Source organism: Taeniopygia guttata, chromosome 4 (genome assembly GCF_048771995.1).
Source record: "Taeniopygia guttata chromosome 4, bTaeGut7.mat, whole genome shotgun sequence".
NCBI lineage: Eukaryota > Metazoa > Chordata > Aves > Passeriformes > Estrildidae > Taeniopygia > Taeniopygia guttata.
In genome coordinates, this window is record NC_133028.1 from 38,000,653 (window position 1) to 38,027,581 (window position 26,929).

At 35.9% G+C, this 26,929-nt stretch overlaps 1 protein-coding gene across 4 annotated transcripts in view; it reads left to right on the forward strand.

Annotated features, from left to right (window-relative positions):
• The window catches only part of SPOCK3 (SPARC (osteonectin), cwcv and kazal like domains proteoglycan 3), a 379,716-nt gene that overhangs the window by 344,008 nt on the left and 8,779 nt on the right, over nucleotides 1-26,929 (forward strand). For 3 of the 4 annotated variants that reach the window (XM_072928423.1, XM_041715842.2, XM_072928422.1), the window contains 2 exons: nucleotides 17,192-17,311; nucleotides 24,949-25,170. In XM_072928423.1, coding sequence (XP_072784524.1) covers nucleotides 17,192-17,311; nucleotides 24,949-25,170 — 342 coding nt within the window. Of the gene's footprint in view, nucleotides 1-17,191; nucleotides 17,312-24,948; nucleotides 25,182-26,929 lie in introns of those variants that run through there. The other variant, XM_072928424.1, reaches the window with a different exon arrangement.

The following is a 26,929-nucleotide window of genomic DNA, read 5'->3' on the forward strand; positions in this document are numbered from 1 at the left end:
GCTACAGTCACCTCATATGCAGGCATCAGCACTTGTTCAGTTTTATCAAATTGTTAAGCTTTGGCTCATTAGCATGGTGGCACCTTTAAAACATAACTACCCCTAAAATTAAATGGCTTTTTATTGTGATTTACTAGTACAGAGGTATGTCTTTACTACTACAGAGGTATGAAAAAAACCCAAACAAATCTCTTTACCATTTCTTAGAGTACAAGTCATAAGAAATCCTGCATTGATTAATCCTCAGTAATTCCTGTCAATATTTTTGCTTTATTTTTCATCTTTTTAGTAGGGGTTTGTTAGAATACTGAGAACAGTAGGAGAGCACAGAACATTTAAAAAGAGCATAGTAAAGTCTGTTTAAGTGGAAAGTAAGTAATTAAGACAGTTTTGTTCTGTTTGGTCTCTAGCAGGATTGTCTCAAATTCAGATGTGGCCGAATGTTTTAAGAAAGTTTGTTTGTAAGAAAGTATGTCTCTGGAATAGGAATCCTGTATAGGAATCTTGATTTTTTTTCTCTAGTTTTCTTTTAAGGTCAATAGTTGAAGCTGATCAACCTCTGTCGTATTTCTGTATATACAGTTTAAGAGGATTAAAAGATACGTCAAAGATAGAGGCCACTAAATTGCTGGTATTATATAGTTACCTTCTTTCTAAAGGTTTAGCTACAGAAAAGGAATGCAAATAGAATGTATAGTTTTATCAAAGTGGACAAAATACTGCTGCAGCTCAGAAAAACAAAGAAAATAGTAATATTCTCTGGTTACGTGTTTTACCTTGTTTAAGTCTACTAAAGAGAAAAAAAGAGTTTGTACAAGCATATCCAAGTCAGTTGGGATGTTTCTGACCATTTAATTGAGCATTGGATCATAAATAGACTTCATAGAAAACAGGATACATAACATGCAGTAGGAAAGCAAGTTTAAAAGAAAATTACTACAAATAGGAGTAATTTAGAAGAATTGTCCACCAGCTTTAAAGATTACTGATTGATAGCTTAAAAGTGTTTTTTCTGAGTGAAAAGCTGACAATAGCCAATATAGTGTGTCAATGATAAAGGATCCAGACAGATATCAGAGAGGAGCATCTGTGACAATTTACTGCTTAGGAAAAGAAAGCTAGAGATCAATGCAGTTATTCACAAGGTTATTGTATACGTGTTTTTATTTCTTGATGTCTCTAGAGTTTCATTCACCAGGGTTAAAGGTAGATTTTGTAATACAAGCACTGATTTCCCATGTCCACAGTTCATCCAGATGGTCTTTTAATTATTAGTGAGAGCTCTCACTGACTGTAAGGATTAGCAGCCTGCACCTCTGTAGTGTTCATTTGTGGGCAACATGAATCTCGTCCTGTAAGATGCCAGTCTCTCAGGATGTTTTTTCTGCATTGCATGGGAAGCTATTAAAAGTTCATTGATGTCAGTAAGTGATGTCAGGGAACTGATTTCTTAAGCTTGTTGAAAGAGATTCTCAGCAGTGGCAGGAATGTAGCACTCAGTACAGAGTAATGCAGTAATTCAGCTTTCTAGCTGAAGTATATTCCCTTTCTGGAGAACATCCTAGTTTTCTTACATTGAGAAAATATATATTACTATTTTCTTTGTCTTTTCCCCCTCTCTGTAGGCCACTTGGTACATAGTGTTATAGACCATGTAACGCTTCACTCTGCAAGTGATAAGTCTAAGGTATTGGTCCTTATCAGTTAGTGTAGGAGAGTTAGAGTGAATGATAAGCAGTTAATTACTCATTTGTCTTAAATATTTTCATTTGCTATTTTAGTTTATTTGAAATTAATTCAGGTTTTTGCATATGCAGCGTCATAAAGATTTTTCCTTTTTTCTTATAGATCTTATTTCTGAATTCCTCCAATGTATTGGGAGAGATTTAAAATTAGTTGTTTTGTAAGATCAGACTTTGATGTGACAAAGGGGTCAGGCTTTTGATTTTCTCTATTTTTCTTCTCAAAACCCAAAACAAATACAGAAATAAGCTTGGAGGTGGGGGGTGGGGTGTGGAGGTGGAAAGGTTTGCTTAGTGTAAAAGGAGCAAGAAAGGAATATAATTTTTTTTCCCAAAATAATCTGTGCAACTGGCACAGAGAATGTGAATAAAGATCCAGTAAATGAAGAATTAAATTTTACCATCACTTGAAGTGATTTTTGTTGAGATGTTTGAAATTATCAGTAAAATACTTCTGCTATCAAACTTTTACTAGGCTGCACACCAGTATTACAGAGTCACAGACTAGCAAAATGTTCAGTTTGAAAGTGACTTCTGGAGGTGCTTTTGCTCCAATCCCCTGCTCAAGCAGAGCCACCTAGAAGAGGTTGCTCAAGACCGTATTCAGCCAACTTTAAAATGTCTCTGAGGATGGAGCCTCTGCAACCTCTCTGGAAAACTCAGTCACTTTTACAGCAAACAACTCTTTCCTCATGTTCAGCAGAAACCGCCTGTTTCGCTTTGTGCCCATTGCTTCTTACCTCATCACTGAGAACTGCTGAAAAAGCCTGCTTCCATTTTTATGTCCACCCTCCAGGTATTTATTCACATTTATAAGATCCCATTGTTTTCTTCTCCAGCAAAAATGGTCCCAGCGCTTTTCATCATATGAAATTCTTGTTATGCAAAAAATGTAAAATGTAAAGGTCCACATTATAATTAGCTAACCAAAATTGCCTGTCATAATAGAACCTCATGAGTGATTTTGTCACATTCAGTGGCAACTAGTGAGACAATTTTTATTAGTTGTGAAGACCCATGAAAGAGAAAAAGTTTGTAGAATGGTCTGAGAACTATAGCACATCTGTGTATATTAAGGGATACTACATTTGCTTCTGTGTGCAAATGCATGTTTTTCTTTTTTAGCCAAATATAGAGAAAGAAATGCAGTCTGATTGCATGCATTTGAGGAGCAAGTTGAGAAATGTGTAGCTTAACATATAGCATGAAATATAGTCAAGAAAATGTGATTTATAGCTCAAAATATATTTATCACAAAAAATTCTTTGTCATTTTAAAGTGATTGTGTAAATCCATAAATTTCCTAGATAACCTTGTGCAGTTCACAGTGATTCTAGATTTATATGCTAACTTTCTAAGAGAAATCTCTTAGAAAAAAAACAGTTTGCATACATGCACACACAATGCAGATATTGTAATACTTCATATATATATATATATATATATATATATATATATATATATATAATATTTTGTATATAAATTAAGCACCTAGACCATTGAAACTATCCTGTGGAACCAAGTGGGTTTTTTTTGTAAGGTAACATAATCATGTACAAAATACACTGGAAACTATGACTAAAAGTAATAGTAATAGTAGTCTTGAAACCTAACATATTTTACAGAACATGAACTCATAAAACCTGTTTGCAAATCATAAAGCCTGCAAAACAGTCTTTGCTTTCCATCTTCTTCAGTCACAGTGATGTAACGTTCATTTCATACATTCATTCATTGAATGCTTATCTGAAATAAGCATTCTAATGGGTAATGATTTATTCTTGACATATGGACAAAGGACACAAGGAGCCTTGGAAGTAATTTTTAAATTCCTAGCTATATATATTTATATGTAGAAGCAAGCTAACTATATACAGCATAAACATAAAATTGTACTGAATTTCATTACCACAGAAGTCATAGAATAATTGCACAATCTACTATTCCTTTTTTTTCTATTGCTCTACTTTGAAACAAGATCTTTTCAGATTGGAAGCATGGCTCTTTTGCGGTTTAAGGACCTCCATAATGGAAATAGAAATGCATATATCCATTAAGAAGGCATTTGCAGAGAGATTGATGGTGTTGGCATGCATTTGTTAAGCACCAGGCAAACAAGCAGTCCATATGTGCAGGCTGCCCACACTGCACATGCTGTGATCTGGTGTGTCCTGGAGGCTTGCAGCTTAATGACTTGAAACTTGTGTGGTACACTACTGGGAGAGCTGCACGTGAAATGGTCTGGTCAGAGCTTCTGCTCTTGTTCTGTTGTAATCTGAGTTTCCTTTTGATTTCCAGAGTTGTGGGGAAGATAAAGAACAGCATTCTAAAAAGTTGAAATGCAGGAACTCTGTTCCTGTGTGATTGAGCAATTTGTTCCAGTGTATCATGTGGACATTGTGTAATTCTGCTGCATAAATCAAAATGGAATATACAATCCTTATCAAGCATTATAAATGCCTATTTGTAGTTTTTTTTTGGAATTTCTTTTGGAATGGAAGCCAAACAGTAACTGTGAAAACAAAGTACATCTGCCTATTCCAGTCTTTACAGAGATCTTATTTTTTGCTATCAGTGTCTCATTGTTAGCCTGCGTTATTTTATTTTTTCAAATTCAATTTACTTTATCTGTGCAGTATCAGGCATATAAAAAATGGACATTTTCCTGAAGACAATTTCCTTACTTCTTTCAATGCTATAAGAGGAAAGGGTTGTATGTGGACTCAAAAATTACACATATTTGCATTTCTTTGTAGCAATTGGGTAAGTATAAATCAGTTAATTTAGATTAAAATGTTCAGCATCTTACCTTTCTAAAAAAGAAAGGTTTTAATTGTTTTATTTTTTTAAATTAATATCTACTATTTTCTCCAGAAAAAAAATAATCAGTAACAGTGTGATAATGATAATAGGTATTTGGTTACAGAAATATGTGCTGAGTAGCAAATAGTTCATTTCACAGGAAACTTTTCAACACCAAAGTGGCTAAATGGGACACCTTGATTATGTGGTGTACAATGTAATACAAATAATGTGTGGTTCATTAGCTCTTGACACTTCAAAAGGTGAGGAACTAAAGAAAGAAACAGCCTAGAAAAGGGGAAAAGGTGACAAAAGAAAATGTGAATAGCAAAGATATGATGATTTTTTAATTACATCTTTGGCTCAGGAGCATAGTCTTGTGCCCACAAGGCAGGTGCTTGGCTATTTTGTCTAGATAGAAGAGGGAGAAAAACTCACTATTATTTTATGTTTATATTCAGCCATATATTTATGTATTTATGTATGTTCCTATCTTCTGCTGAAGAGCTGACCTATTTTGTGTGTGCCTGTGTAGTAAACGAGAAACAAATAAAATCTAGATACCTAATATACCTAGTTGACTACCTTTCAGGGGGATTTTGGAGAGTTTGTGTGAATTGCTCCCCTGTGGGCCATTACTACTGCCTGTATCCTCAGGGAATTTCTTCTAATTGTCATCACTATTGAGTGACTGAATAATCAGAGGAGCTGTTGCCTGCATCTTCTTCACAGGTGATCGATATCAGTGTGTTGAAAATGTCATGCTTTTTGTTTTCTTGTTTATTGATTTCTTCTAAGAGACTTACCTAACACTTGCGAATTTTTGGACTTTAGGCAGTCACTAGACATTCAGTATTCATTTAATTTATTTGGTCAACTATTTGTTTACATCAGATATTTTACACAGCAGTGTCATGGTGGTAGCAGGAGTGGTTTTGAGTTCAGTTCAGAGTGTTGTACATTGATACTATTTGGTCACAGCTCCCTCATGCTGACTCCTATTGAAATAAACAGTATTACTGAGTAATGCTGGGTACAAGTCTAAATAGGGAGGGAACTGGCAGGACAACAAGAGGGATCTGGGGGTGCTGGTCAGCAGCAGCTCAGCGTGGGTCAGCAGGGTGTGCCCTGGAACCCAGACGGCAAAACCCCATTGATTTATTAAAAAATATGGATATTGATCTAGTATCAATATCCAACTGTGATGGACAAAAACTCTCTAACAGTTTAAAGTTAGAAAGTGTATGTTTATTTGACGCTGGGCAGCGTGCGGGATAGCTCCCAAATACACATCGCACCTTCCAGGTGATTACAGAGTCTTTTTATCTATACAAGTATTGAATACACAAAATACAAATACATATTCATAATTTTGGTACATCCCATTCCCCGCTTCGTATGCTAATCATTCCAAAAGCTATTAAGCATGCGTAGTTTGTCCCTTGAAATGGGTCGGTGGTCCCTTTCATGGGGAGGGGTTCCAAAATGAGGAAGTAAATGAAGTCTTCCTCATTCTGACCTTTCTACCTTTTCAATGCAAATATGACAAATGAACTCTTGGTAGAACTCCCATTCCTTGTCTTCAATTGGTTTCAGAGCAGAGGAGGCCCACAATTGTCTTATGTTCCTAAAAGCTATTTGTCAGTTTCTATATTCTTCATTATAAACCCAGCTAACTAGACATTGTGCTGACAAGCAATCAATTATTAGTTAACTACTAACTCCTAACTTCATCAAGGCCTACTCATTTATCATTATTATTATTTTAATTAACTCTAGTAAGGCTTATTTCTAACTAAAATCTTAGCTCTTCAAAAATCTCTAAATGCCTTAAAGTTTATGTTTCACCATCCTGGGGTGCATCAAGCACAGCACAGACAACCAACAGAGGTGACTGACCCACAGCATTCAGCCTTGGGGGGGCCTCACCCTGAGTGGTGTCTGCAGTTCTGGGCCCCACACGTCAACAAGGAAGTGATGGTCCTTGGGTCCCTCCAGAGGAGGGAAACAAAGCTGGTGACAGGGATAGAAACAATATACTGTGAGGAGAGGATGAGAATTTTGGGCTTGTCAAGTTTGGAGAGGAAGAGGCTGAAGCATGACTTCGGTGGTCTCTACAGCTCCCTGAGGAAGTGGAAAGGGAGGTGCTGAGCCCTTCTCCCTGGAGTCGGGGGAAAGGACGCATGGGAAGGCTTCAGAGCTGCGCCACAGGAAGGTTAGCATTTTGGAAGCATTTGAAAGCATTTTGTTACTGGGAAGGTGCTCAAACACTGGGACAACCTTCCCAGAGAGGTGGTCTATGAGCCTGTTGGTGTTTAAGAGGCATTTTGGACAATGCCTTTAATAACGTGTTAGGTTATGGTTAGCCCTGAACTGGTCAGGCAGCTGGACTATTGTAGGTCCCTTCTGAGTGAAATACTATTCTAAGTGAGTAGGAATTGTTTTAATTTGATTGCTAAGTTATGATTCTATTTAGGAGTCTTCCCACTTGCTTTTTTAATAGATTTATCCCAAATGCAGTATAACATGCCCTGAGGCACAAACAGCAAAATTCACAAATTTAAGTTCTAGTATCTGGAAGATAATAAAACCAAATTATTTTCTGTGATTTTATATATTTTGTTCTTCTCAGCCTGTATAAGGAAGTCAGTTTTTTGCAGTTTGAAGCTTTAATGAGTTTTTGGTTTATTTCTGTGTTCTAAGGCTTAAACAACATTTTTGATACTATTTTAAATTGCAGACCTTTAGGTTTGGTGGGAAGTCTGTTCTTATTGTAACTTCCCGTATCAACTTGGAAACATTAAGGTTCAATGTAATTATTTTTTTTCAGAAATTTTTTCACAGCTCAAGTTACTGGTTGATTTCAAAATACTAGTTGAAGTTGTACTGAAGTTTTTTTTATATGGAACACTAAACTACATTACCATAGTGACAACTGGTGACCATACTGCATCATGTACTGCAAAAACTTACTTAGGCCATCAGCTCTGGGACCCCCAGCATAAAAAGGACATGGACCTGCTGGAGTGAGTCCAGAGGAGGGCCACAAAAATGTTCAGAAGGGCTGAGACCTGCAGCTGTTCAGCCTGGAGAAGTGAAGGTTCTGGGGAGAGCTTATAGCAGCCTTCCAGTATCTGAAGGAGGCTACAAGAGAGCAGGATGCCCATGGCCTTATCCAACTTGGCCTTGAACCCTTCAGGGTTGGAGCATCCACAACCTCCCAGGGCAACCAGTTCCAGTATCTCATCACCCTCACCGAAAATAATTTCTTCCTAATGTCTAACCTAAATTTCCCCTCTTTTAGTTTTGCCCATTACTTGTTCTCCCATTACTACAGGTCCTCATGAAAAGCTTCCCTGTAAGCTCTCTTGAGATACTGGAAGGTTCCTATGAGGTCTCCATACAACCATCTCTTCTCCAGGGGCTGAACAGCCCCAACTCTTTCAGCCTTTATCATAGGAGAGCTGCTCCAGTCCTTGTTTCAACCTTGTGGCCCTTGTCTAGACTTGCTCCAATAGCTCCATGTCCTTCTCATGTTGGGACCCTGGAGCTGGATGTGATAGTCAGGTGGGATCTCGCAAGATCAGAGTAAAGAGGGAGAATAATCTTCAAGTTGCTGGCCATGCTCCTTTTAGTGAAGCCCAGGATTCCCTTGGCTTTCTGGGCTGAGACTGCACACTGATGGCTGATGCTAAGTTTTTCATCAACCACCTCTGAATTCCTTCTCTGCAGCCCTCCTCTAAGTCCCTTCTCTGCTCAGCTTGTTGGTGTGCCTGGGACTGCTGTGACACAAGACCTTGCACTTGGGTGGCCTTGTGGAACTTCATGAGGTTTGGGTGGGCCCACCTGTCACGTGTGTCAAGGTCCTTGTGGCTGCCATCCCTTCCCTCCAGCATCTTGACTGCAGTTCACTGCGTGGTGTTGTCAGCAAACTTGCTGAAGGTGCACTTGATTCCACTGTTTGTTTCACTGACAAAGATGTTGAACAGTATCAGCCCCACAATATAATTATTCTCTACATTTAATGACCTTTTAAAATTACGCAGTACATACAGTCCTATTAGACTTCCAGGTGTGGCTGTAAATTATAAAAAAGACACTTTCTGCCATGCACAGTATATTATAGGATTATGTTATTTTGGATGTTTATTTTTATAATATTTACCAACTCTGACTAATCTGTTAGCAGCCCTGGTTTTTTTCTAAAACAGGAATTCAGTATAAAATGAAAACAAAATAGTGGTTTTTCTCTGTAAGTTGATTGTGTATTAAAAAATAATAGCAGTGTTGGTTCTTAAAGTAGAAAGGTATTGATGATGTCCTTTCAATTAATCAATTAATATATGCAGACAGCAGCAAGTAAATAAGATCCCAAGTCTGTTCTAGTATCGAGGCCAATAGCCTTCAAATTACAATGGTAAATCCAGGAGGAAGTTTTGAGATTTTATGCAGCAGCAGTAAGGATTTTTCATCTTTGTTGAATGCAAAACTGAAATCAGTGACAAAATTCCCACTAAATGGAGCCAGTGTTTCTGTTTGTTTAATGAAATAAGAGCCATGGAGAAATTCTTAAACTTGGACCCGTTACACTGCAAGGTAATTTTTTTGGTGGTGGTGCTTGCTGTTGACTCCAGTAATCTCTGCCCACATTTGCTGTGCCTCAGATTCACCTTGCTAAATGTGAAATTGTTGTTGTCTGAAAGTCATTGAGGAGCAATATCAACATATTGAAAGTGAGGCAATGAGCCATGCAGACAGGAAATCAACAACTTTCTGAGCTCAGTGCAGTAGTAACAAAACATGGGGTTTGACCACAGTGAATTCACAGGGTGGCTGTCAGGGCCTGTATCTTTTAAAACTACCTAAAAGCTGAGTGATGCGACTGGCCCTATAGAATAGAATAATCTGGCAGGACTCTGTAGTGCCATGTTGATTTAATGGTGATCATTGTTGAAGAAATGAAGAACTCCTGTGTGACCATTGAAATTCAGGTATCACTGTGATATGTTTCTCTGTACTTATTGATGTGTTTAAAGAAATACAAAATACTTCTAAGAGCACGGCCCAAAAAAGGCAGAAGAGAAACATGCATGAAATTGAATTTCAATAGCAAAAGGAATAACAGCTAGAAAATGGTGTTAAAAGTCTTTTGACAGAGAACAGAAGAATCTATGTGAGAAATAGACATAATTTTACACTATAAATGTTTCTTGCTGTTCTTACTAGGATATCTTCAAAACCATTATCAGTAGGTATTTCATTATTTCTTAAAATAATTGTAACACTGATTTTGTTTTTTCACTTTTAAGTCTTAGGTACTGATGCATTATTTTCAGACTCTTGCTGATGTCACTGATAATTTAAGGACTTCTACAGATTTTGTAAACAGTGCAAAACAGTAATGCCTTTATTAGGATAGTAGCTTGGAAGTCTCAGATGCAGTGGTGAAGAGGCTCACACTTGATGATACTTGGCAGTTCTTTTCAACTGTAGGCAACAGTGCTCATAATCAGCGCAACCAGTTAGTATAAATGCCTTTCATGGCTTATGATTAACAAGTGAAATTATAACTGAATAGATTACTACCTGGCATGTCTAATTGCCCAAACTCTTTTTGCCTTGAAAGGTTCTTAATCACCATGTGGAAGAACAGTGTACATTCTAATGATATAGATTTTGTCTAAAATGCAAAATGTTTCCTTGTGTACATTTGTTTCAAAATATGATGTCATATTTCTTTAAACAAAAAGGTTATATTTTTCTTTTCTTTTAATAGATTGCAAAATTTATTAAATGTAATTTTTCATAGTGAAAAATGTCAACAGAATTGTTTAAACAATCACCATTGTGTTGATCAGTGTTAGCATTCTTTTCCTCTTCAAAGAACTAAGTAGTTGGTCTAGACAGCAGCAAATTGAGGGTGAAATTCTGGTTCTACTGAAGTCAGCAGTAATTTTACTATGGATTTCAGTAGGGTAAGGATTTTAAGAGGACTTTGTTCTGTTCTGCATACACATGGTGCTGATTTGTGCTTTCTGTAAGCAACTCCTTTTGAAAGCTTCCATACTTGCAAAGTCAACATGGGCAGCACTGCATGCAGGTAGCCAGCAGAAAGTGTGGCAGGAAAATCATTTTCTGAAACCAAGACTGACCCCTCAAGGTGTCTGGTTTGGATCTGATGTTGGTTTATGTCACACTCTGTGTGTTAAAGGTTCTCTGTAACACATGAGGATCATTGTTGATAATGCAAGATTTTTGGATTTAAAATACATACAGGAATAACCACATTGGAAATTACCAAGGCTAAATAAATTCCTATCTGTATGAATATTCATATACAGCTCATAACAATTCCCTGATCTGCATCAGACATTCATGAACAATCCATTTAGTGCTGAATGCATAGACTAGCAAAATATAATTGCACTTTGCTAACATATTTCATATATGCATTTCTAAACATTTTGGGTATTTGTGCCCTAACCATGTTTTTTTAAAACTCATTAGTTTCTGCATTTCTCCTTACACTCTTGTATATTGAATTTGTGTGGAGACACAGCTGCAGATTACATTTACTTAACCAGCATTCTGGTTTCACTGAGGTGGTGGTAGCGTAGTAGAGTTTGCCTCTCACTGCCTGTCAATTCTGGGCCAGGGGAATTGAGTCCTGCTGTTACATTACTATATAATGGATTAGCTGTCATAGGTTTCCTCAATAGTAGAGAAAGAGTTTGTCTACCTCTGTTGGCCTTACTTTAGGGAAGATAGAAATAATTAACTAAATTGCAGTAATTCTTCCCTCTTGGTCTTCTCTGAAAGGTCTACAGGCAACCATGCTCTTTAATGAACAATTTTGTGTGATTGACAGCAATGTTAGTGATTAAACATTCAAGAAAAACACACAAGCAAATGGTTAGAGTAAATGCAAAGTGGTTTAAAGCGTCAGATCACAATCAAAATATGAAAAAACAATAATTCCTGCAATGCAGTCTCAGATCTGTTAGACTTCAGTGGGATGCAATATGATATAAGATTCCTTTATGCCAGACGCTTACAGAGCAGATTGTAGTTAATTTCTGTCAAAGGGTGATTCTTCAGCCCACTGTTCAATTCTCCTGCCCTTCCATGATGGAGAAAAGGTGCAAACCAGTAGATAGTTGTAAGGAGGAGCAATAATTTTCTCTGACAACAGAAAGAAAGGTCTATCAGCCCCTTTTAGGTTCTGTGCATGGTTCCCTGATGTAATACACTTTTAAAGTCTTTTATCAGGACAGAACGTTTCTGATTTCAGAAAATACCTAATTTGAAATGGTAAAATAATATATATATTTTTTAAAGTTTTCTTCATAAAGAGCATGATTCAATGATCTTTTTACCTTTGTCTGCTATGTTTCAAGGGATTGTGTGTCAAATGCAAAAGAAGTCTTTGCAGGTCTCTGTCAGTCATGGTCTTGAAAGGAAGAAAATGTCCAGACTATGTCCCAGAGCTGTGTAGTGCTTTCAGGAATCCTTAAAACCGAATTTTGAAAACTACCATACCTCTGGGTTACAGTTTCCTTGAAAGCTTTCACCACTAACACAATTTTTGGTCTGTCCCTATTTCATACTTCCCATATTTTTTATTACATGAAATAGCAGTTTCAATTGAATATACAGAAATATTTGAAAATTATCTTGGAATATAGCGTATTACCATGGAACATCTCTTTGCTATCTTCTTTTGCTGTCTGTTTTCATAACTCTGCAATTTACAGATTAATAACATCATTTTTATCCTCAGAAATTAATAGTTTGGAATAACAGAATGCGATGAGAAATGATAGCCAACACTAAAGGTTAGCAGCAGTTGGCAAAGGAAGTCATATACATTGACTGTCCTTCAGAAAATAAATTGGCAAATTCCACAATAGGTCTGTGAAAGACTACTGAGAGACTAAAGTATCAGTATTGTCTTACTTAATTGCAATCTCTTTGTAAGTCCACATATTTTAAGATGAAGACAGTAACTTGGCGCATAAATTGTGTGTGTTGTGGTTACTATTATTTTTCCTGCACTCAGAAATTATTATTATATTTAAATGTGAAGTCTTTAAAAACTGTGAGGACACAAAAATACCAGATTTATTTTATGAAAATGTAATTTATTTAAATAATTTTTCATTTTATGAAGCAATAATCATGTGCAGAATGTCTGTATGGAACATTAATTTGAGGCAGTAAAAATAAGCAGCTGCAGTTCCCTGATATGGTATCTGCAGCATTTGTATTAATTATCTCATAACATAGACTAACCAAAGTAGCAAATGCATTATGTTGAGTTAAATAGTAAGGAAATCAGAATGTTTTTATTTTTTAATGTCAAGGTATTATCTTCTAAAAATCACTGGCCCTAGAGGTAACAGATGGCTGATAAATATCAGCTTATAGGAATATAAATATATGCATTAATTTTTTCAGTTTAGAGCCTTTAAAAAAAAAAAAACCAGTTCTAACTGTACATACGGGATGGTTTTAAAAGGTGACAGAAATGACTGTCCCATCTTTTAGTTACAGGTTTGGAGGGATTTTTGTCCTTCTGCCAAATGTATTGGGTTTTTCTAGCACATTTCTTTTTGCCATATGTTACTCTTCCTATTTGTGACAGATGATGCAGAGCTAGAAGTGCTGCTCTATATTATAGGAATTGTAAGTCACTTGCATACAATTCTTAGACATTAAGAGTTAGCCACATGGGTACTAGCCCTTGTTCTGGAGCCAGGAATTTTCAGTCCAAGTGATCAGTTCCTCAGGGCTAAATTCACAAGGCTCTGCAGAATGGCAGCCTTGCAGAGCACTGTCACTGAGTAGTTACGTGCGCTATAATGTTCCAGTTTACTATAGTCGATGATGTCTTTAAAGGCAGCACTGAGTTCTGATGGCAAATTCAGGGTTACTGTATTAAATGCCTGTGCTGGAACAGATGCTCAGCATTTTCTGTGCAGCCATATGATAGTACATGACTGGTAGGTAATGCTGTCAAAGGGCATTGGGCTGCATGAGCATCAGCTGTGGACAGCTCCTAATAATCCTGCTCACAGCTGATTCAGAATTGCTGCTCTAACCAGGTTTCTGGGTATCTAGCAATCCTGGACAGATGGGTGCAATCTTCAAGTTACAGCATGAGGAAATACTCTTGCACTTTTCAGGGAGAACAGTATAGAGCTACAAAACAGTTGCTAGTAATTCCTTTCAAAGAGGGGTTGTCTCTCAAGCACTGAGGAACCCTCACATGAGTTGTCTGATGGTCATGGGACATGAATGACTTGACACTGCCCTGAGCAGCCTGATGTAATTAGACCTACTTTTAGCAGGAAGTAAGACTGAGCTACTTCTGGAGGTCCCTTTTAACAAGTATTATTGGACAATAGCATATTGTTCTTTGATTGCAATACTTTTGTAAGAATTATGCAGTGTTTCTAATATGTTGAAAAATTTGAATAGCAAGAAGTCTTGCTTTAGAAGACACTGACTGATCAGTTGCCCATATCACATGGAGTAATTACTAGTTGACTCTAAAACATGATTGATGTTTTTCAAGTTTTCTATATACTCTCCTTATATTTGCTTCTTGATTATTTTATCGTATACATGAATTTATGAGTATAGTTCTGCCTGATCGAATGAGACTGTGTGTGCTGAGGAAGATCATCTGCATCATTTGTGGTGTGTTTCTCATTTCTTTTTTTTTCGAAATCATTTTTTTGATCCCTTCACTTATCAAAGCTACTCTTCGATATAATAGTATTGCAGTATGCTCATTATGTCTATTCAATACTTACTAAGCTCATTTTTTTCTGTTTCTGTGTTTATGTAAAAAAAGAAGACTGTTAAAATAACTTACTTTCTCTTATATCAGGAAGCTAAGACTGGTTTAAATTTGTTGGGGATTTCAGTACATTTTGCTAGTGCTAAAACACGTTCTGCATGTCTTTACAGCTTTCAGTAACACTATTTTTACTTCATTAATTAGCTTGAGTTGAAAGGCACTTAAAGAACTCAGGCTGATACAGCATTTTAAAATATTTTACTTCCAATCTGTAAAGTATATTCAAATGCCAGCATAAATCATAACATTTACTGTATGTGAAAACAGATTGACTAGTTGGTTCCACCTAACATTTAAATAATATTTATCATAAAGTTATATCTGGGTTAAGTACCTATAAATTTTCTAATACCTTCATTTTTTTTTTGCCTAGCCATAGCTGTTAATTTTAGAAGACAGTCTCATTGCTTGAAATGACAGTAGACTCCAGTAACTGTTGAGCTAGTGACTTTGCATTACCTTGTACTAATTTTCTTAATGGCTACTAAAATTGATTGTAAAAGCAGGATTGCTTTGCATTGGCATCATACAAAAACAGAAGTACTTCTTGGCAGGTTCCTGAGTGGATTCATGTGATTTAATATGCATTTTTTTATTACTCTCTAACCTTCTACAACCTTTACTGTCTGTCTTTCACCATTAAAGATTCATCTCCCAGTCTATCAGATTAAATAATAGTCTGAATAGATCTGAATTACCTCATCTTGACCTATTTTAAATCAGTACAGACAAATTTGCACAACTCCACTACTCTGCATCTTTACAAGCTCATCACCAGGATGAAAAGTTTCTAAACAGTTTTTAGTATGTATCAACTAATTAATATAATTTTTTCATCATGTTTCAATGGCAAGTAGCAGTCTGGCGAGTGGATTTGCAGGTCGATCATCTCTGTTACAGAACAGGAAGTTGGACATAAATATGTTCTCTCATTCCTGATGGGCTCGGGCTTGGCCAGCAGTGGGTCTATGCTGGAGCCAGCTGACATCGGCTCTGCTGGACTTGGAGAAGCCTCTGGCAGCTTCTCACAGAAGCCACTCCTGCTACCAAAACCTGGCCATACAAACCCAATATACAGCTGTAATGGAAGGTGAAATTAAAGAAGAGCAGAGTGTCCCAAGTTAACAGCTGATTCTTTGTGCTGACCTGTCAGCTGATTGCAAGAGTTGGTACAGGAAGGTGTTATTATAGCAAACATAGAAATCCCACATGTTTGAATTAAGATAGGTAGTCTTGGATCAGGAGACCATTTTCATCTTCTTCTTGTATACATTTTTTAGTACACATGCCTATTTATCATTATTTTTTCCCTAGTTCCCTGTAAATTATAAGAAAATAAATAGTTCTGTTACACAACAGAGAAGCACAAATAGAACATTTATAAAAATGTCAGTCCATAACATATGCAAATGTATGTGTGGATGAATTCTACTTTAGTCTTTCATGGATAGAATCAAAGTAGCAAGAGGGACTTCAGTAAAGAATAATTAATCCTGTGCTTAGATGCATGCAGTTGTACAGGCATTGATAGTTGTTGACATAATGACATGTTTCTATCTTATTCCAAAATACAAATAGGCGGTTCACAGTGTTGTTTAATTTAATGAAGTGCTAAAAAAGCTATGTCACTAAATGTGTTGGATTGCTACGCAATCCAGAAGAAGTAAGCAAACTGGAGATTTATTTTCAAGAGTGTTGCTGTGAAGCTCTGCCAACTTAGGTATGAGCTTTCAGATTGTAGCTTATTCAGTTACTGGTAGACCTGGAAAATGATCCCAATTTGGAAATTGTAGCTATTGAGAATGGCAGTGGAAGATATTTTGTTACCTGAGCAGGGATACATTTGGCGTCTTTTCTGCTCTTGTTGGCTTCAAGATACTGCTATTTCTTTTGTTTTCTCTTAGCTTTTCCCAAAGAAATGGGAAGATGGAGTTCTGGGAGGGATATCTACTTTCTTCAAACATGCCCTATCTTTGTCTTCTCAGTGAATAAGCCTCTTGACTGTACATCTCTCTCTGATACGTACTTCTGTTGGCTTCTGTACAAACTGCCAGTACTTTACAGCACTTCAGCCAGTCTTCTACTGATCTGCTGCTCTTGGCACTACAGATGCTCTCTTTGGTCTGGTGTGCTTTTTCTGCCTTTGCTATTTCTGGTCAAAGAACACATCCTTTCCATCCCCAAATGGCTGTACAGTTGCCTGTTTGCCATTATGTGCTTACAGGTTTGGCTTGTGAAACTCCATTCCAAGTATTCCAAACTTCCAGCACATTGTTGAAACACTTTTACTGCCAATGCTATTTCCTCTTTTCATGCCTCAACACAGGAAAGCAGGCTGGGTGTTCGTGATTATCTGCCTAAATTTCACCTCTGACCTCTTCTGGTAGGGCTTGAATTAGTATTGCCTTAATGAACATGGAAATGAAAAGACAAAAGACTGTCATGGGAGTCTCAGCCTCATGTGTGAAAGGTGTGAAAATACCTGTGCTACAACTGTGTATTAGTTTGCAAAAGAAGTTTTCTATTCTTTGGCATCTGTAATTTTATAATTCCTTTATACTGCAGGTATTTATTTCTCAGGACCTTCATTGGGTTCTGAAGGCATACCTAAGCAATGCAGCTGAATTAAATAAATTTAAAAATCTGTGGAACATATCTGTTTCTATTACTATATGGGGTTTGGGTTTTGTGGGGGTTGGGGGATTTGTTTTAGCATAATTTGAAAAGTTCTATTTAGCACCCTGAAGAAAAACATTAAACAACTCTGCATTTTGCTTTTCAGTGTGCAGTGACCTGGAATTCAGGGAAGTTGCAAACAGATTGAGAGACTGGTTTAAGGCACTTCATGAAAGTGGAATTCAGAATAAGAAGACCAGAATTGTTCAAAGGCCTGAAAGAAGCCGTAAGTGATTTCTGCTTGTCTTATTTGATGTTTTCTTCGATCCTTTTCTGTTCTTTTGTTTTTCAAATGCTAAGACCTGCCTTATTCTTGTGTGCTTTAAATAGGCATGTGTACAAAACTATAACTTTGGGCTTTTCCGGATTTGGTTTCTTATTTATGGCTTAGTACTATACAAAATGTTCACTTCAGACTTTCAATTTCATTTGGCAGGACAACTATCATTCACAATGCTTTAATTTGTGAATGCTATCAAATTAAAAGAAATAAAATAAAGAGCTTAAATTATGTGTGGCCCATCTTTGCTAGTTGATAGCACTTTATGTACCGGTACTGAAAAACAGATGGAAAATAAGCTTGTAAGTAACAAGGAATTTTTAAGGTTATACTTGAAATTGGAAAAGACTCAGGAGTATTAATGAAGTAGGGGAAACAGTACGGGCATAATTTGTCTTTAACCCCCTCCAATATTTAAATAGATTTTTTTTTTGTTGTGTTTAAGTAGTTACATTTTAAAATGTAATAATCAAATGGTTTTTTTTAAGAAGAGCAGTTGAAGTGTGCATTAATAGTTCCAAAAGTAAAGTCCAGCTGTGAGGGAAGTCAAATTGGATTTTGTAAACCGTAAAACTCTAGCTTTTGTTAATAAGAAGGGCAAACTATGAATTCTTCCAGGGTATGCTTCACAGAACTTGGTGACCACTGGCTTCTTACCCTACTTATTTTATTTTTAGCTTTTTAAATATTTGAGATTTTTTAAGCTTTTGTTTGTTTCAATTTGTAGCATTACTTTTTCTTTTTTTTTTTTTTAAGAAATCCATTAATTTCACTTAATTGGAAATGCCGTTTCATTGTATTTTTTTCATGCTAAGAAAATTTGAATAATTCTGTAAAACAGAATGAATTAAAGACAGTTCTGTCTTATCTGAGAATACTTTTCTTAACATTGAAAAAAAATTGTTTCTGAGGTAGTGCCACTTTTTATTGATAATGACAAAAATGACATTTATACATGTATATTTCCAGTTTACATTTGCTAACAGTCAGTCTGTTTCTGAAGAAGACTTGTGCACCTTGTCCTCTTAGAAGATGAAAGACCAGAGGCGAACAGTAATAGAGAATCTTCTTATGACTTGGAAATAATATAATGATTTGAAGTCTAATACACAAATAATTTTGAAAATAACCTAAAAAATTGGGGAGCCTGAAAGAAAATTACTTATACGTGGCTTTTCTGGAACTAGCATAGGAAGATATTATTACACTAAAACTATCTATTTTCTATCCCTATAGAAAATTTTGGGAGGGAAAGACTAATTTTGTAAAGAAAAGTAAATAAAATACTCAACCTCTTATTTTAGCTTGAAGATTTTCATTTTATTCTGACTATCCTAAATTCCTTATTGATGAAGAGACAAGCTGATGTTATGCAGTGATAAATTATATTTCCCTGATCTTCACTGCTGAAGCATATTTGAAAACCCTGAGGTGCAGACAGAACCCATGGGAACCATATGGTTTTCCTTACTCCTAGAGTAAGGAAAGACCTCCTAGAGCTGGAAAGACTTGTAGTTTTAAACAATATTTTTAATATCTTCAAAGCACTGATGGCTTGAGAATTTGTCTAATTCCTGAGATTATTTCAGAAAATGTTCCATAAAGCTGAACTGCAAAGTTGAATAGGCCGACAACTTGAGCCATAGTTCTAGCTTGCTAAAAAGGAAAGGTTCTTCCAATGAATTCCTGCATGTGTCAGGTTAGCTCATGCAAAGGCATCTTCAGTGCAAGAGTCTGGAAGAAATCCAGCCTAGAATTAATTCTGAACAGGAATTTTAATGAATCCATCTCTACTTAAAATTAGGTCTCTAAATGAACCATATCAGTGTTGCTGACTGAGAATTGGTTTTGACTCAGTCTTTTGTACATAATTATCATTATACACAATGAAACATGTGGGTCTTTATTATTTTGTTTTATTTTCAGTTATCTGCTTTCCTCCAACAGTTACTCCTGTTAATAAAATGGTAAGTGTGGTGTCCCAAATAACAAATTTCATCTGATCAGTCTATTAGGAGGTAGTTTCTAGGAATAGGACTCATGTTGCTTCCCCCTACCCACATTTTAATATAAATTCTTTAAAACACTTCCTGGAAGAGACTTCAGAATGCAAACTTTCACAGGAACACTGCAGTTGTACTTTATTTCTTTCTTTTGTACCTTTTGTTGTGACATAAGAGTCAGTGTTCCTAGGTTTATCAAAATACCTTTGGTACCTTCCCATGTTCCCCAGGGTCAGGAGTTGGCTTTTGGTGATTCTTATGGGTCCCTTCCAAATCAGAACATTTTGGGATTCTGTATACTGCTGTAGCCTGGGCTCTGCTCGTGTCTACATAACCACAGTGAGCAGGAATGTATTACAGCCTGAGACAGGGGGACTGAGTGGTATGCCTTGAATCTGTCTCCTGGATCTTGTGGAGCCAGATGAGGCTCGCCAAGATCACCACCTTTTTGATCAAGTACAAAAGCATTCACCTCTGTTTAGTCCTCTTCATTTTAGTCTTCACTGCTTTATTTTAGTCTTTCCTGCTCTGCTCTGTCCTGATTGCATTAGGAAGGGAAACCTTTTCCCAGCTTGTGTAAAGTAGGTCTCAGCTGTGAGATCCTGTTCACTGAAGGTTTTTTACTAACCACAATATTACAGAAATCCATTACAAAAGCAAACCTTGCTATGCAGCTTGCACACTGAACAGGTAAAACGTATGGTCTAGATGCCAGCCAGGAGTCTGGCAAAGAGTGCATGCGTGTTTATTCACATGTGTGATTTGCCAGTGACTTTTATTGCTTCAGACAGCACACTGGTATTGGAAAAAATTGTGCATTTCTTGACATATTAGATAAACAATTTCTGTATAATGCAATATGGGAGTCCTGTGAGTGTATGCTCTTCTGATTTCCACATGGCTTCAAAAGCTGTTTTCCTCAATGTGCACATTACTTATGTGCTTAATAAGCAGGCAAATGATAGTTTTGCCCTGGAAAGCAGATAAGAGTTGAAATTCTCCCCAGAGAAATAACCAGAAAGAGTCATATAGCTGTTAGTTCCTTTTGAGCAAATGTTTTGAATGCCCAGTATGTAAGCCAGGTAAGATGGTTATATTTCTTAATAATTTTTCCCTTGGAATTGTTTAGACCAGGAAAAGAGCATGAGCTTCATATTTTTTAGATAGTGTTCAGAAATAGCTGCTTAAAGGTTCACTTCATTATGGTGTACGGAAATAGATTTTGAGTAAGTGGTTAAAATGAAAGAGAAAACCATCTTTCATAATTTAGTCATCTGAGCAGCAGTTTTTGCACTCCTTGGCATAATGTCCTGATACTTAATCATCAAGAATAAATTACTATCATTCAATTATACTAATTATTCCTTAGTTTCTGCTTATTGCTTTGTGTTACAACGTTGAAAAATGTGTAAACCCAGCATTCTAGTTGGTGTTCCACGTGATAATGTATGTGGTATGTGATTTGGGCAATAATTTTCTAGGTCTAGGTAACTGGGTGATTTTTTTGATTCTTAGTTCTGTATCAGCTGACGCCTTCATGTGTCAAATCATGTTAGCAGATATTAAATTCTAGATATGGACTTCAAGGCTTTTCTCTCTTTTACCCAAGTATATCACCTTCAAGATGTATTATTTTATCAATATTATAATAGAGGAAGCAAGTAGTTGAGAGAAAATACTTCTGGTAATTTTAGGTTTGGACAGTTCAGCAAAAGTTCTTTTAAAATGAACTAAGAGTTTTACCACAATAATCTCTAAAAGAGTTGGTAATGTGTAGATAGACCTGATGATCTTTTTGTGATGTAGCAGTTCTGGAAGAGGTGGAGTGCTCCATTTTATATCAAACAAAGCTGCTTCTATCTCTATCAACACCTGCCTGGTTTACTTCTGAAATACTTGAGGCATTTTATTTATTTTATTTATTTTAGCAAAAGTAATATTTTACCTAGATTTCAGACATTTCTATATTTCAGTGACTGGTAGTTGTGAAAGACTTTGGCTTGATGAAACAAGACCAACGAAAGCTAAGAAGAACAGATTTTTCTCTATTTACAACACTAAAATTGTATATACTAAACAAGAGGAAGAAGAAACAACAACAGCAAATATACTTGTAAATGAGAATACAAACTACTTCAGAGTTGAACTCTGAGAAAAGAAACATAAATTACTATCAAGATAAAACATAATCAGTTTTAGAAATTATTAAATCAAACAGTTATTTAGAAAGTTAGACCCCATAATCCACAGTGCTATTTTCCTCCAGTATCTGATACTATTTAACAGATAGGTTATGGGAGTTTTAATAAATGTAAGCTTTTCTTATATAAAATGTTATTGTTTGAAGTGGGTTTATTAGTTGTGGTGTACCAAAATAATATATTCCTATATTTTAGGAAGAGTATGTCATGAATATCAGACTTCGTACTCTATATTTAAATATTCAGCTGTGGTTATGTTGAACTTTGATGGGATTTACTGAAAATATTAGAACATAATAACATTTTTCCAGTGCTATCCTGTTGGTATCAGTGATCTGTAATAAAATGATCTGCTTTTAATTATATTGCTGACTCCAATGCAAAATTTTTAATTTCAAGCTTTGTCCTTAATTATAAAAAATGTAATAGAGAAGATGCTAGTGGGACATAACTTTTAAAAAAATCTAAAAGCTGTATAGGAAGAAGTGAGAAAAAACCTGAGGAATGGGAAGAGAGGATAAGCTCCAGTCACAGGTTAAGGATAGTTAAGGAAATCAAGAAAAAGGGAAAAAAATCTTATGCAGTTATATAATATTTTTCCAACATTAATTTAGTGGTGTGTACAACTTTCACAGAATCGCAGAATAATGATATTGGAAGAGACCTCTAAGATCATCAAGTCCAACCTATGCCCTAACACCACAACTAGACTATAGCACCAAGTGCCAAGTCCAGTCTTTTTTTAAACATATCCAGAGATGGTGATTCCACCACCTCCCTAGGAAGACAATTCCTGTATTTTATTATTCTTTTAGTGAACAATTTTTTCCTAATATCCAACCTAAACCTTCCCTGACATAGCTTGAGGCTGTGTCCTCTTGTTCTGCCAGTTGCTGCCCAGTGGAAGAGATCGACCTCCACCTGTCCACAACCTCCCTTCAGGAAGCTGAAGCTTTGAAATGTTCAGTTCTCTTTCACTGTACTTCAGATAAATTTATTTCTTTTTAGAATATAATATGAAACTGACTAAGGAGTAGGACTCAATGATCCTTGTGGGTCCCTTCCAACTCAGCTTATTCTGTAAAATAAGCAGGTGTTTGGAGAGTTTCTGCTTTTCCTTAGTAGAGTTTATTAAAAACATAAAACTGCCTTCTAGTATCCTCAAATACAAATATATTACAATGTGAGCTTTGCCAGCATTAACCACAAATGCTAATTTAAAAATATTTTGTCCCATCACTGGAAAGGGATGCCTCTTTCAATAAACTTAATACCCCTCCATGTGGAAATTACAGCTTATCTTCAATTATTTTGGTCCACAAGGTCTATCCTTAAATAACCACCTTTAAAGTGGCTTTTATCTTAAATTCCCTTCTAGTTGGCATCTTACTAATTTAAATCGTACATCCTCTATTTCTGCCTCATCTATTAGAGTTGGGTGAGCTGGCCAGAGTGCTAAACGCAGAAGAAATTTGTGAGTACAAGAATAATTTCTCCTGTCATGGAGGTACACAAAAGGCAGGATAGGTAGCAGTATATTTCATGCTGACCTCTTTTGGTATCAAAGGGCATGAGGAGGATCTCTAGCTAAAAGCAGAATTAAGAGAGAAAGTGTTAAGAGGCCTTCAGGAACAGAATCTTATAGGTAAATAATGTTAAACTGAACATAAATCCTTAGAAAAAAAAGTTTTAAGATGGAAGAATCTTCCAAATCTTTTCTAATCAGAAGTACCTGTTGAATAATTCTGATACCTTTTACAGATGAGGTTGCATAAGGCATTTACTCTAGATCCTTATTTATTCAGTTGGGTGTTGTATCTCACTGCTATTTGTAATCCACAGAAAATAAGTTTTGTCCTGATGTTTTATCAGGGGCTGAAGATGAAGGGAAAGGTATCTTTGGCTGAATGCTTGGGTATGCTTTTAAATTATATTAAATACATGAAAACATGGCTTGCTTAAATTTTTTTGCTTTTTTTGGTCTTCTTTCTATCAAACAAAAATCATAATTAATGCAACAGATCATCAGGGAACTAGAAAAAGTGAGATCACCCTGATGAAAAATCATTGTTAATGTAGGATTTCTGGGGAAAGGGATTTTATGTGTTGGTCTGACTTGCACAGGGAGTTTTGATGCTATCAGCTTTCTTTTCCTTTCTGAAATGGTCATTCTACCACAGAATAGGCATTTCCATATATAGGTATATATCTAAAAGGACATCTAATGACTTCTAAATGCAATCACTGGATTAAACCTGTTTAGCAGTTTAGAAGCACTTTTCCAATTTCTTTATTGTTGTCAGAACAACAACAAAGGTAGGCAGGCTTGATTTTCAACAGGAGTAGAAACTGGGAATTCCTGCATACTCTCATGTCAGCTTTTCTATAGCCATATCTACCAATCGAATATTTTTTGTGCTCACTTTTAACTTAAAAGTTTCAAGAAGAATGATGTTTAGTAGCACCAAACTTGCTCTGTATGAGGGTGCATACTCAGCTGCCTGGCCACATGCTGCTGTGCCACGACCCACGGCACATGAACCAGGAAAAGGGCGTGTTTGTGTCATCTGCAGCTCCCAGCTTCCACACAGCCAAGAGGCCTGCTGCTTTCTGCATTTCCCTTTCATGTCCATAGGCAAGTCTGCATGTACTTTAAAGTGCATGCAGGAAACACAAATAGGAGGTGTGAGGTCTGGCTACAGGAATAAGTAACTCAGTTCCATTTGGCTATTTTTTCAAGCGGTGATTTAGGAAGATGCAAACTCTATAGATAAGTATGATACTGGAAGCTGGCCGCTGTTAGCAATAATTTCTTACATGGCCTCCTCCAAGATACAATGTACACCATGTAATGATAAAATACAATTTTCAAAGCGTTGCTGAGACTGACTGTCATGTTCCTTTTTCATAGATAAATGTATGTTATCAGAACAAAAAAAAAAAAACCAAAAAAAAACCAAGCAGGGACTTGTACATGTTCTGTAAACTTTGCAAGCCACTTAAGCTTCATTCTCCTGATTTGCAATACCACTTAAATACCTTGTCAGTATTTTTTTCCAGGAAATAATAATCTATCATTTATTACTCTACATAATGTGTGTGCTATATATATAACATCTTACATGAAAACTCATATTAATATATGTTTTGAGGCTGAATATAGGATTGATATTCTTTAGCAGATTAATTTAGTCATTTTAAAAGTGAATCTGACATATAATTTCTGTGTGCATTTCAATAGCATATACTGTTTATTTATGTTATCTGTGTATCGCCAGAGCTATTTCCATGATGCAGCATTCTTTTGTGGTGGCTGGGATCAGCAGCTGCTCCAGCTTTCCTCCTATATAATTTTTATTATTTTTGTTTTGTCTCTTAGGATTTGATACCAGCATTTTGCCAATTTGCAAAGACTCCCTTGGCTGGATGTTTAATAGGCTTGATACGAACTATGACCTGTTGTTGGACCAGTCAGAACTTGGAAGCATTTACCTTGACAAGAATGAGCCATGCACCAGGGCATTCTTCAATTCTTGTGACACGTACAAAGACAGTTTGATATCTAACAATGAGTGGTGCTACTGCTTCCAAAGACAGCAAGGTAAAAGATGAGATCAGCCTGCATGTGTATATGACTGACCTTTTTGTTAGGCTTTATCTTTTTTTTAACATATTAAGAAGATTACAGTGAACTACAAGCTCTTAAATGCTGTGCACTGAATTTGTGTTAAGGTTTGTGACATATGGTGAATACCTAAAATGAAGTAAAAAAAACCAAACAAATAAAAAAGCCAAACGACTTGCTAGAAATTCAAGGACTCATTAAGTGCAACACTGCCACTAATGCTTTTACTGCTATATTGTTCCTCATGCCAAACTTTAGTATGTATGTAGAGGGAAAGAGATTAAAATAAAGAACAAAATTACTTAAATTATACCCAGTCTACTTTGCCTACATTATAAAGTAAATTTTTTTATTGCTAATGTAGGGTATCTTAATGTTCAATGAGCCTAATAAAATAGCTGAATGAACATTATGGCAAAAGTTATATCCACTCATTTAGACCCAAAACCAGTTGGTTTTTATTGCCTGGTTGAATCTCTTGTTAATGTTCTGATGTGATTTTGGTTAGACAAATAAACACAATCTATATGCATTATTTTCCTGAGGAATATATAACAATTTTAGACATAGGTGAGACATCGTGTAAATTATATAATCAAGCTAGTTGTAAAGTAACAAGGAATTCACTGACTGAATATTGTCTACAGTCGGTCAGAATAACCACTGCATTTTCCTTACTAACATGAGGGAGTTTTTCTAAAGGATAAACAATGACTAGGGTTCAAATTTCTACTGCCGATAGAAGAGATAAAACTGATTTGGTGGAAAGTTTGCTAAGCTAATTCAGCCTTTTTGAAAGTTTTAGTATCAGTTTTTAATTCTCACTTGTACCCTTAAAACTCACATGATAAATTCACATTATCATTCAACATTTATGGTTTCATTCTGATTTCTGTGGAAATAAAGGTTTTTATCATGCTATATCTGCCAGTTGTAAATCTAAGTAAAAATAAAGCTGTACTTCTGTTGATAAATACTAAATAGCAGATATCTTTTCTTTGGTAACTTTCTTGTTAAAAAGTTAACATTTAAACTTTCAAAACACCTTGTTTGTTTTATAGTAGAACAATAATTTTAGTGTGATTTTTTATAAGCATGTATATACTGCTACCAACACTAGCAAATTAGAAATAATCCATCCCAGAAGTAATGTAGCTCTTAAAGAACAGAACATTTTGGTCATTTGTCTATAAAATAAATTTTTTTTTAAAATCCCAGCACAATAATTTCAGCTTAATATCTAAGTACTCTTAGTCTTTGGACAGCAGTATAATTCTTTCCTGTAGCCAGAGGAAGTCCACAAAATTACATGTGACCTACTATGGTCCAAGTTTTTTCCACCAATTTCATATTATGCCATAACCAGGGCACATAAAGAAAATCATTCCACAGATCATTTTTAAGTAGTTTTGCATTTTCTTATCTAATAAACACATTTTGTGCATAATACTTGCTCAGTGTACTGTTAGAAACCGAGGATGGTATTGTAAAGACTGATCTAAACACTGTGGAATTTTATTAATGATACTCCAACAGATCCATCTTTCAGTGACACTGATTCTTCACATTGTAGAACCCAACATTATCAAGCTTTTCTTCCCCTTTTTACCAGTTTCCTCACTGTCTTGATAATGGTGTTGAGATAAGGTGCTGATTTCAAACAGATTACATTGTGTTTGTTACCACAGTGTGTTTGAGTATGCAGTAAAAAGATGTCTCCTAAACATTGTATATG